This window comes from Ciconia boyciana, chromosome 2, assembly GCF_034638445.1.
Source record: "Ciconia boyciana chromosome 2, ASM3463844v1, whole genome shotgun sequence".
NCBI classification, from domain to species: Eukaryota; Metazoa; Chordata; class Aves; order Ciconiiformes; family Ciconiidae; genus Ciconia; species Ciconia boyciana.
In genome coordinates, this window is record NC_132935.1 from 157960496 (window position 1) to 157973612 (window position 13117).

Here is a 13117-nt window from a genome sequence, read left to right on the forward strand (position 1 = left end):
CATTTTTGTCCATTTTTTTCTTTTTTTTTTTATGTGATACATTTTGAAAGCTGAGTTCTTCAACAGGCACTTCTCCTCATCCTGTTAAGTTACCATTTTTCTACAGGATTTAAGGTTATATCACTTGTAAATTATGTTGTTAAGCTTTGGACTTTCAATCTTTGTCTAGTGATTTTAAAAATACAACTGTCTGCTAACTCATAGGGTCAGTCTCTATATTCTGGTTTGCTGAAATACACAGTAATTAATCCAGGATGGTGAAAATCTAATTTAATATCTAATCTTTCATTAAACAATCTTTTATATTAAAAAAATGTTTGATGAAAATATGCAGGGGTTTTTTTGATAAATCATTATTTTTGTCCAACTTTTCAACATAATCTTATTTCAAATAGGTAAGCACAAAACTTCACTTCTAAAGGATATTGCATCTGCCATTCAAAGGAAGCTGAAAACATTCAAGGATGCTGCCACAGAAAAATCTAGCAGCACTGAAAGGTAAATGTGCTGTGGGAAATGAACACTAACCTCTCCTATACCCTCTCTGCAATAATTGGCTGTGTTTTGTACTTACGTACTACAGTTAGAGCATTCTGAATGATTGCAAGGTTTAAAATAGTGGGTAAAAAATTGTGAGGTATTGAGCCCAGGTATTTAAATTTCCTGCCCATACATATGCTGTGATTGCAATCTTCACATATTTAGTTTGGGTTTTTGCATTTAATTTGAATGTGTTGTGACATGATGCTGTATATTGCAGGGTTCAGTTCTGAAATTCAGTTCTGTTAGCAGCAGGTGTAGAACAAAGCAAGTAGTCTATTTACTGTTCTTATTACTAGAAGATTTTTCTCCCACATTTTGGTATTAGGCATATGTATCCATACCTATGCAGATGGTAAAAATTTAACTGAATATAACAATGACTTTAAGACCTTTCCACAGGTGATTTTATTTTGCTCTTTTTTGGGATTTCGGTGTTCTATCTTGTTGACTTTTAGATTTTTTGGGATAAGTTTCTTGAAAGTGATTGGCTACATTGTATTTGCAATCATTTATTTCAGACCTGCCTAAGATCGACAATCATGATGAATGCTTTAGCCTTAAGTGTCTCAAACTTGCTTAAGCCTAAAAATTTGTTAACATTTGATTTGTGCCTAGTTATTGAACTGCCCATGGAATTAGAAAACATGCAAAGTAGACATTAAAAAGCACAAACATAGAATATGGAGAAAACAGACTATAGTTATGGACATTCATCAAAAAATACTGAGAAAGTTATTAATGCACCACAGTGGCCTGAACATGCAGAGGCCCCTGCAATCTTTAATTCTTCAAATTGATGATCCTTACTATTCAGTCAAACAAGGGATGTAGAGTAGACAGACTTGAAATGAAAAAACAAAACAAAACAAAAAAACCCCACTTCATTTTACTCAACAGTTTCTTGCGGGGCCCTTCAGTCCTAAGTATACTTCCACAGCACACTCTTCTGGCGGATCACTAGCCTGAGGCATGCTGTTCTCTGGCGCTGTAATGACTAGACATAGACCTTTGGCAGCTGTGCTATGCCTGAACTGGTGTCACTGATTTAAAGCCAATACTGAAGTTATGAGACACTACTGTATGAAAAATAAGATAGTTTATCAAGGAGACCACATGGGCTATATCCTTTTCCTATTATGATACTTCAAATCCTTAGAGCTTGCACTTGAGTTTTATCAAGAAGCTCAACAGCTACACTAAGTGTTCTGGCAGTGGTAGAACTTTGAGAGGTCTGTACAGTAAATATCCATCTGGAATTGGTTCAGAAGTGCAGAAGGTAAATTTGATTTTTCCAGTAAAAAAAAAAAGCTTGATATTCAGGACAATACAATAGAGCAGCTGTGTTGTTACTAACAAAATATTCATTCATTCATTTAAATCTTCTATTGTATCAGAGCCAAAAAGGTATTATGTAACTCTCTTTAAAGAGAGATATAATCTTAAGAACTAGACCACAAAGTTTTATTATATATACAAGCCACTTCAGTTATATACCATCAAAAATGAGATTTATATAAAAAAAAAGAGCAGGGAAAAAAAATCAAAACCAGTGCACCCTTCACTTCCATTTCCTGTCTGGCATAAGTAAGTAGAAAACAGATATTTTGCTGTCAAGATTTTGAGTGGTTTCCACAAAGGACACTGTGCTCATGTAACATAAAATTGATAAAGAACCAAAAAATATTTTAAAAAGAAAATTTTTTAAATTTAAAAAAAATTAAAAAAAAAAAAAAAATCACTACATAATTGGACTTCTAAAACTCAGAGTGACTCTGCTTCCTGGGTAGATTGTTTTAGTTAGTTGCTCGGCTGTGAACAAATTTCTTTTGGTTGGAACTTAGCTTGGAAACAAAATCAAACAAAAGTAAACAAAAAACATTTCTTTTTTCCCATGAAATCATTTAACATAGGGTTGCCAAGTGTTCTACTAGAATATTTTTAAAAATAATAATAATCTGGAAAAGAAAGGTGAGCAGCAGAGCATCATGATTCAGGATGCACTTTTAATCAAGACAGTAGAAAAGGCTGAGAAATTAAAGCAAATCTTAACATGATTAAATAAATAGGCACATTAAAATGAATAATTGCTGCCACTTGAGTGCACTACTGACTATAAAATTCAGTAAGAACACAGATAATTGCTTTATGAATCGTATGATAATCTCTGCCCAGTGAACAGGGACAAATCAACCTAGAAGTCGGGGCAGATGAAGAGCATAAGATGCTACACAGTGTTTTAATTTCGTGATATATGAATGGCTACTTTTGTATAATACAAAACCAAGAGATAGTTGCAGATAAAACTAAAAGATTAGGAATATGAACATGATGATGGGAAGTATTCTTAACAAGAATCAGAATTGCAATATGATAAGAAAATTCAGAAGCTATCACACAGCTTTGCAGAATTTGGGAGGATTCGTATTTGTACAGGTGTGTTGGGGATTTTTTCTCTCCAGAAGTGTAAAAGAATTCATGCCAAAAAAAGGTTAGGAGGAAGTTCTTCAATGATTAGGTTTTGCTTGACTAATTTAAAGTGTGTTTGCTCTTTCTTAGATAGACATAATGTTGGAGCAGGCTGTGGGCCTCTAGTGTCTTCTGACATGCTATTTGTAGTGCTCTGGTACTAGGGTGCTACTGTATAACTAAAATGTGATTATATACAGTCTGAAATGCGCCCTGTTGTTTGTAAACTATTTTATCAGCCTACTCTGCTTACCAAACCCCAAAATTTTACTTATGGTATGCTCCAAGCTAGATCTTTGATCGTGCCGTTGAGCACAATCTTATAACACGCAGTGCTGCACTGATGTGTGCTAAAAGATATTACTGGTTTTTTAACTCATACTTAATAGTATTATTACTTTTTGTTTCTGAATGCATTATCTCATAATAACTCCTTGAGGGATTATTTTATTTAATACCCAGGTATACCAGGAGATAGTGACATTCTTTAATTTCCCAAGAGACTTGGCATTCTGTGCCAGTGTCTTAAATTTAGACTTAGAAGTAATCTATTACATATTAGCAAAGAAAGAAAAAAGTAAAAATGCTTTCTGGCGTAGTAATTAAAGTACTGCTCTTAAACAAGGAATCGTTGCACTAATTCAGAAGCAAAACTTTTCATTGTAATTTAGTCTTCCCTTTTCAGCTGAGTTAGCAGTTTAAGATGGCCCTGTGGGTCTATTATTTTAAAAATGCTGTTCAATGCACTTAAAAATTCTGGACAACATATTGTATATTGAGAGAATTTCCTCAAGAGTAATGGCACACACATTAGGTTAGTTTATAAAATGCAAATATTTATGCCTAGCAAAAAAAATGTGAATAAAGCTGTCAATGCAGTGATTTGGAGGCTAGAGAAAAACATTCCATGCTCTACGAAAACAAATGTGCTATAGAATAATACCTTTGACTTAATATTTTGTATTTAATTAGCATTTTGATGTATCGGTATTAGAATTTAAATTTAGCTAATGGCTGTGCTGAAAGATATTTATTTGGTATTATCATTTAGCTAGCTTCCCAAACTCTTTATTGCACTCTCATTGCATCTGTAAATAATGATTCTTGAATTGTTTTGTAATATAACTTTGTGTATGATTTGTCTGCCACCTATCTAAAAGTTCACTAGAAAAGTACCTGGTAAAACTGACTTAAATTTGTCTGTCTGGGGACGTGTACAGTTATTCTGAATGATGGCTTGTTGTCCAATGTGCTGCTGGTGCGTGGTCCAACGTTACAGATCTATTGTTTTACTAGCCTTAAATTCTAACAAAACATAATTTATACAAGTAGCATCATGTCTAAAATGACAGTACTTAATTAATTTTACTAATTTTGTAGTACATTATAATACTAGCTTATTTTGACAGTTGAGTTCCATCATGGCTTAAAGGATATAGCACTATAAAGAGGAGCAAGTGACGCCCATGGTGGCCTGAATTCAGGGAGCCCTAACATCCAGTACACTGATATGAAAATGCAGAGCAGCCACTTGGATTTCAGGTCTTCTTGTCTCCTGGTGAATGCCCTAACTCCTCATGATTAGTGACTGACTAACCTTGCTTATTTGGGGCATCGGTCTAGGACTGCAATAAGAATATGGAGAAAAAAATGCTTGATGAAATACAGGTGACCGAATCTTTTACAAAAGTAACGGGAAGGATAAAGTTTATAGCAGTTAACAGTGAAATAATGTTTTGACAGAAGACCAAAGTGCCCATTTTTGTCTTTTGAGGATAATTTAGAGCAGTGTTAGAAGTTGCGTGAGAATGCAACTACGAAGGCTAGGTGAGTGACTATGTCAGGGAATGCAAGAAAAGAAAAAGGGCCTGCCAAATGGAAATTTCAGAGCTGACCTTTGAGATTGCTTAGGGAGTCATGTGAGGCAAAAGAGTCAGAAAGGGACTAAGATGGATGTATATGCAGCTGAAGGAGGCAGCTGCTAATAAGGATAAGATAGAAAGCTCAGGCTTGGAAAAAAGTTGCCACAGGTGAGGAGAAAAAAAATGAAGACGGAAGAATGAGGGAGAAAGGAAGAAAGTGAAAGACTGAAGAGTGGCCTTAGTATGAATTGTCAGTAAAGGATTTGAGTATTTGTGTTTGAAAAATGCTGTGAAGAAAACGAGTGTGTTCTTTAAATAGATGATGAGATATTAGAAAATGTGCTTGAATTGACATAGTAATTTAAACTGGCTTGCTGTAGATTACACTATAGCTAGAGATGATCAGCAGAAAAATGGAAAAGTTGAAAAAAAAACCCCAGCTCTTTCAAAAGTAATTTGTAAAGGCATATTTAATACTTAAACTAATATGGAAGAACTGGTCAAAGAAATCATGCGGCAGCTATACTCTCAGAATCAAACAGTCGAGGATTGATTTAGCACTGAGCATATCTAATCCTGTCACCCATTGTTTTATGCCATTTCAGAATCCTGTATGAATCATCTCTGAACATTTTGGATGAATTTTTGAATCCTTGACCACGCAGAAGCTTTTGTCATGAAAATTAAAGGAAGGAAGATGTATTGTTTTGTAAAGAGATTATCTTGTAAACTTATTAATAGTTAAAGTTTGTTTTCTGTTATTCTGTACATTTAAAGCAGGCAAAATGTATAAAAGTGTGTATAGAAATCATGTAATAGTAAAGATTTTTCAAACAGCTGTAAAGAGGTTATTCTGTATAACAATGTCGTATTTGGAGGGGGTGTATCTTTGTTTTTATAAAACAAATAATAATTGTATCTTATATACTTTGTGATTGAGGTAGCACATAACCGCAGTCCCTGGGAAGACTATAGAGCATATTCGTAGAGGTTATGGAAATGCATTTCATTTCGAGACACGTGAAGGACAAAACGGTGATTGAGAATAGCCATCATGAATTCACCAGGGGCAAACTCTGCCTAACCAACTTGATTTCCCTCCCTTTTGCGGAAGAAGAGAGAGCAGAGAATGTCATCTTTCCTGTCCTTAGCAAAGACACTTGCACAGGCTTATATAGTATCCTTATAGCCAAATTGGAGAGAGGTGGACTGGATGGGTGGACTTAGAAGGTGGGTGGCAAACTGGCTGGACCATCAGACTTGAAGAATAATGATGCTACAAAGTCAGATCAAAAGCTGGTTACTGGTGGCATTCCTCAGGGCAGATACTGTTGCCAATACTATTTAACATTTTTATTAACAGCTTGGAGGACAGCATGAAATGCAACTTCAGTCTGTTGGCAGGTGACACCAACTTGGGAGCAATGGTTGACACACTGAGGGGTAGCGTTGTCCCTTTCAATGGGATCCTGACAAGCCGGACTTAAGGATCGACAAATCTCATGATGTTCAACAAAGACACATCCTCTTTACCTGGAATGGACAGTGCTGGTTTTGGCTGGGATAGAGTTAATTTTCTTCACAGTAGCTAGTATGGGGCTCTGTTTGGCTTTGTGCTGGAAACAGTGTTGATAACACAGGGATGTTTTAGTTACTGCTGAGCAGTGCTTACACAGTCAAGGCCTTTTCTGCTCCTCACCCCACCCCACCCCACCCCACCAGCGAGGAGGCTAGGGGTGCACAAGAAGCTGGGAGGGGACACGGCTGGGACAGCTGACCCCAACTGACCAAAGGGACATTCCATACCATATGGCGTCATGCTCAGCATGTAAAGCTGGGGGAAGAAGAAGGAAGGGGAAGGGGATGTTCGGAGTGATGGCGTTTGTCTTCCCCAAGTAACCGTTAGGCGTGATGGAGCCCTGCTTTCCTGGAGATGGCTGAACACCTGCCTGCCCATGGGAAACAGTGAATGAATTCCTTGTTTTGCTCTGCTTGCACATGTAGCTTTGCTTGACCTATTAAATTGTCTTTATCTCAACCCATGAGTTTTCTCACTTTTACTCTTCCGATTCTCTCCCCCTTCCCGCTGGGGGGAGTGAGCGAGCGGCTGGGTGGGGCTTAGATGCCGGCTGGGGTTAAACCATGACATGGACTAATCCTGTACACGAGCATAGGTAAGTGCAGAAGGGTGGTCTTATTGCTGTCTTCACCTACCTGGATGAGGATTAGGAAAAGGCTTTTCTCAGAGGTTTGCATGAAGAGAATATGAGGCAACAGAAACAACTTGCAGCAAGAGAAATTCTTGTTGGACATAAGAAAAAAACTTTTCATTATGAGAGTGAATTGAAACTGGAAATGGAACAGGAGCAGGTTGCTCAGAAAGGCTGTGGAACATCCATCCTTGGAGATGTGCAGAACTTGACTGACAAGGCCCTGACCATCGTGTCAGAATTTTGAAGCTAGCCCTGCTTGAGCCGGGGATTGGACCAGATTATCTCCTGAGCTTCCTCCCAACTTGAACATTCATGTGGTTCAGTGACAAGGGTACTGGAGGGGAAATGCCCTAGCCATTAAACATATACATGATTAATACATAAGTTAAATTCTTCTATATTTAGCTATTTTTATAAATTAATACTAATGATGTAGATAATGCAGACATGTAAGCCACTTATTTAATTTTCTTAATGCGACCAGATGCTCTCCTAAGACTAGTACTAGAATGCTGATTGCAGAATGTTATTTTGCCTTCACTGAGCGAGCTGTATGTGCGATGGCTAAGCTCAGGGCGGGGTTTAACCCCAGCCAGCAGCTAAGCACCACACAGCTGCTCACTGACTCCCCCCACCCGCAGTGGGATGGGGGAAGGATTATAAGGGTAAAAGTGAGAAAGAAACTCATGGGTTGAAGTAAAAACAATTTAATAATTAAAAAGAAATAATAATAACTTTTAAAAATTGTAAGGAAAAGCAAAAAAAAAAAACAGAAAGGAAAATAAACCCCAAGAAAGACAACTGATGCAAATGAAAACGATTGCTCACCACCAACCGACCAATGCCCAGCCAGTCCCCGAGCAGTGGCCGCCCCGCCAACCTTCCCCCAGCTTTACATGCTGAGCATGACGCCATATGGTATGGAATGTCCCTTTGGTCAGTTGGGGTCAGCTGTCCCAGCCGTGTCCCCTCCCAGCTTCTTGTGCAGCCCCAGCCTCCTCGCTGGTGGGGTGGGGTGGGGTGGGAAGCAGAAAAGGCCTTGACTGTGTAAGCACTGCTCAGCAGTAACTAAAACATCCCTGTATTATCAACACTGTTTCCAGCACAAAGCCAAACAGAGCCCCATACTAGCTACTGTGAAGAAAATTAACTCTACCCCAGCTAAAACCAGCACAGCTCATAATGCTGTGGTTTTGTCTGTTTTAGAAGGAGCTCTAACAGGAATCCCCAGAAAATGATTCAGCCACGGACTAAAAGTAGCATACGGTGACTAGCTTAGACGTGGATATCTAACACTTAGGTACCTACCATTAAGTGAAGTGATTCTCGCTGTGTGCCTGTGCAAACGGCTTATTGAGGTCTCCAATGTTCCTGAGTGGCACTGAAACGGAAATTAACAAATTTAACCCAATTGAGACAGCCTCCTCACTCTTGATTAAGATTTGTGCACAGTGTTGTACCCCCATCTATCTAAACAGGCATCTACTCTGCTGGTTTTCTTTCTGTGGCAAGAGATTGTAAGGTTTTTTTCTAATATCTGCTCTGTCCAGTGCAATGAACTACCTTCACCCTGCTTTACATCAAATTCATACTTGACCTTAGTGCATAAAACTTCCCTACTGGATAAAAGCTTATTTAGCTGGAATGTTGATATTTAAAAGCAATCAAATTCTTAATAAACAACTGTCAGGCTTTACAAGAGGAAAGTCAGCATGTGTATGGATCCATGACTTCCAGAAGATTTACCTTATCCACACCAGGAGCCTGAGCCAAAAAGACTAATGCTGCCACAGCAGGTAGCTGTAGATCTGCCAAGGGTTTATCTATCAACATCTTTATAAAAACTGCGTTCTTTGGCCTTCATTCTTCTACATCTGTTAACAGGCAGGTGTTCCAGTAATGACCTTTTTAAATCTTTTGATTATACAAATTACTTAATGAATATGTAAATCACAGTTTCTTTTTTCTGCTTCTCAGTTTTTCAGTATTTGCTCATATTATTAGATTAGAAGAGAGTCCAAATTTACTGCCTTGTTTTTCCTCAGTGTATAATATTGCTTTGTCAGTTTTCACTTTTCATGGAACACTTGTTACAAATGTAATATCCCTGAGCCTGAAAGAAATAAAGGTAGTACCAACATCAGAAATATGCAGATTTCTTCTGAAGAACTCAGAGGTGCTATTGCTAGGGCGGGTAAGAAAATGTAAAGAGAAACCTTTGTCCTCCTGGTGGCTGGTACACAAGTGGTTCTCAAGAGTGTTGAAATCGTTTTGCGTTAGTCGTGCAGCTGCTGTATAGATTTTGGCTCACTTTCTAGTCCAGCTCTACTATACCTGCTCTGACAGATGAAAAAACATTGGCTTTCTGCAATACAAATTATGTTCTTGGGATTCCTTGAGCCAAGGTCTGTCAGTGCTTTCTCCTTGGGTCTTGGTGGCAAATTTCACAAAAAGTATCATAAGAGTTCTAGGTTTTACATGCTGTTCTCATTGCAAACTAAGTCTTGCCAAAATGTTAAATCCTTACATTTTCCTTCTGTTTCGAAGATATAAATAAATAGTATGTTCCTTAAACTGAGTTATCTTTTGCAAACCTGTAAAATTGATTTGTTTCACCTTATTGATCAGAAGTGCAGTTGAAGTGCTGTTGGGGGAGAGGGGTTGGTCTTTGGTTTTTGTGATGAAACAATCTTGGTATTCAGCCACCTGCACTATCCTAACTGTATGTCTGAGAACTTCCCCTAATTTTAAGACAGACCCTTTGAGACCTGTTCAGCTTTTTCAAGAAGTTGAACTTGACTTTGCTTAATAAAATTGCTTGAAATATGAACAAGATAACACCTTTCTAAGATACCCGTTTGAGCAACTTGCCTTGGCAGCCACTGTTAATGTACAACTGCCTGAGGAATAAATTTTTAGTCACAGTTGTACCTGTAAGTGGCATGCCTATAGCTCTCTCTCCCCTTCACGCATTCAGTATAAATATTACTGAAGAAAGTAATAGCTTTAAACTATTTGCACTAGTCTTCTATGTTTTAGCTTTATTTGTAGGGACTTGGTCCCTTTTTTGATGACAGTCTTCATTTGCTCTGTTGTCTCTCTGGGAAACAAAGTCCAGCAGTCTTCCATCTCTCACAGCTTCAAATTATGAGCTAAAGAAAAACCAGGAGAAGCTCTCGAGCTTCTTCCTTAGCAAATAAATGTCTCCAGGTATGGATCCAAGCACACAAACTTTCAGACTCCCCAAGGAAAAGAAAAAAATCTGCCTTGCACCTGCTGTTTACTCCCGTGATAGCTGCAACTCACTTTGCATTTAAACTCACATGTGCTGCTGCTGTCAAGTGCTTTGAGGTCTTCTGACTTACAGAAGGAAATCAGAGAGACTAATTTTGATAAAGTCTTTCCCCTCACTTGATAAATGCTTAGTGAAGAATACTTATGATAATGACTGCAATGTGAAATCACGAGACACACCAGCTATCTTGCAGAATTCTTCGCTGATCTGTTCCAGTGTCTTGTGAGCCAAGAGCACTGTACAGCATCCTGCCATGTCTGTGCTAGGAGTTCCTACAGGGGTAGCTGCCCATTCCAGACAGAAGAGCATGGCTCAGGGACTTAGGTCTTGCCAATTACCTGGTCAAGGGCAGCTTTCAGGAGCAGCTGCAAAACTTTCCACAGGCAGCCAGCAGTTCTGCAGTTTCATTAAGCCCTGGCAAATAGGCACAAATCTTCCCTAATCTACTTCAGATAAGACTTCTTAGCCCTGGGCTCGTGTAGCTGTGTTGCTGCTTGTCTGAGTGTGACCCTAGGCACAGCTCTAGGCTTCCCAAAGCTGTGTAATTTTAGCTTTAATTTACTCAGCAATCATTGGGATTTTTTCACTGGGTTGGGTTGTTCGGCATAGATGTGTCCTCAGTCTTCTCTAATAACAGTGGGTCATTTGTCTCTGTCCAGTTCCACATCATGGTTCTGGAAAAGCTGCAGAAGTGATACGTGTTCGTACTGAGGAAACTTCAGCAGCGGCAATTCACTTTCTGTTCTATCTGTTAGCATTTTCTGAAAACTGTCATGGTAGGAGTTCTGTTACTATTATTTTCTTACTGCTTATGACTCTAGGAAGTAGAAGCTGTTACCAGATTCTTTTTCTCCTGTGTCTTTTATTTTAACCAGAGTTTTGAGCACCTTGTTTTCAGCAAAATAACTTGGTTCTCAAATATGTAACTTTACACTTATTTATTTCATGGTGCTTATGTTACTTCAGACTTCACATTACTAAGTTCTTCCAATGTAAAATTGTAGTCCTTTGTTTGATATTGCTGGCAACTTTGTCCCAGTTTCAAATATATGTTCAAATTTCATTAGTTTATGCTTATTTTTGTACCGTCATTAATTAAAATATTAAATAAGGTGCCGTTCCAAAACATCATTAGTAATTCCTTTTCAGCCTAATCTATTTCCCTCTTCCGTTCAATTAGTTCCTTACCCATCTTACTATTCCTATAATAATCCTTGTCTTGGGTTAATAATTTTTTTATATGCTGCAGTACCAGATGCTTTGCTGTAAAGCCTTACATTTTAAGTAGGTACATTTTAGCAGTTCTTGCTGGAAAGGTACGTGAATCCTGTAGAGCCATGTGCCTACATCAAAGGACACACAGGACAGAGCCAGCCCAGCCTCCTTCTGGGTTCTTTGCAATGTGTAACGACACACGCTTCCTGCCTTTTAGGGTAATTAGTAAACACTGATATAAACTGTTTGTGCTAGCTCAACTTTCACTGAATAAAGAATATTGATTTGGCAGTTTTTTTCTTTTGTTTCATAATGTAACAGTCCTTACCTACCAATTGCCTAAAATGGTACCCGAGTACCAGCTTAATAGCAAGAAATGTAGGCTTCGTGCACTGACCTTTCTGAAATCTTGCCATGCTTATTAAAAAAAGGCAAGTATTAGCAACTTTATTTTCTCAGATACGGCATCTGTAAGAGGCTACGAATCCAATTAGACCAATCTAAGAGAGTACTTAAAAAAAGCCAAACCAAACCAAACCAAACCAAACCAAAAAGGTGAACCTAGGTCCTGTTCTAGGCTATTTAATGACAGCGTCACGGACGTTCTCCCACCGTTCCACTGAAGGAAAAGCTCCTTTTACTGAGGGAGCTCATTTTACTGATCATAATGGCAAAAGCTGTGTCCTTCCTTACACCGTGCTCTAAGATTGGACACTACTAATACACAGTATAAAGAAAAAGATTTTACTCTCAGTATTTTCTGACTTCCATACAGAGAGAAATTCTAAGGCTTGTCCTATATTTAAAAGCAGTCCTTTATGAAAAGTGACCATCCTTCATGATAAAAATAGAGTTACCTTTCTCTCATCCCCAGATTCCCTCTCATGGATCACTGCTCTTGAGCTGCAGGATGGCTGTTTCCACGTGGCTCTCCACGCACTACGTGTAAAGTATTTGTTTTACAGTGAAAGCTGTTTCTGTCAAGTGCCTTAGCCAGTCACTGGGCTTAGCAGATGAATTGTCCCATGTACGAGAGCTGCTAGGGGAATGTGCAGTTTGATGACCTCAACAGCCTACCTTCTTCAGATGTTTCAATCCACACTGGATTCCTGCAACAGTATTCAAACTCAAGGGCAGTAGCAAAAATGTCTGAGACTTATACTGTATGGTGTACTATGTGTCTATGACCCAAGAATCTGATTTTTGAAATGAAAAAAATTAAAGGTGGGGTTACTAACTTTCAGCGTTTATCAGGGGTTTTTTTAACTTTTTCAGATGTCTGCTATTATCAGAATTTAAAAAGTTAAGGTTATGTTAAGACTGAAAAAGAAGAAATGTAAAACAAGTCCATCTGCAATGAAATTGAGAACTGTTTGATGCAAGAAAATTAGAGAACTTATCAAGGGATCTGATTACAGCCTCCCGATTCCCTGATTTGATCTACGCTGGAATTGACAGCAATATTTGGCTCCTAAGCCATCCATCACAGGTCAGCCAGCCTCTGGGGAATTCTTATCTTCCCA

General features: G+C 38.3%; 1 protein-coding gene across 4 annotated transcripts in view; it reads left to right on the plus strand.

Annotated features, from left to right (window-relative positions):
- The window catches only part of NCAPG2 (non-SMC condensin II complex subunit G2), a 57314-nt gene extending 49332 nt beyond the window's left edge, over positions 1-7982 (plus strand). For all 4 annotated transcript variants that reach the window (XM_072854698.1, XM_072854702.1, XM_072854700.1 and 1 more), the window contains 2 exons: positions 396-498; positions 5477-7982. In XM_072854698.1, coding sequence (XP_072710799.1) covers positions 396-498; positions 5477-5528 — 155 coding nt within the window. In that variant the 3' untranslated portion in view covers positions 5529-7982. The remainder of the gene's footprint in view (positions 1-395; positions 499-5476) is intronic.
- The last annotated feature ends 5135 nt before the right edge of the window (positions 7983-13117 follow it).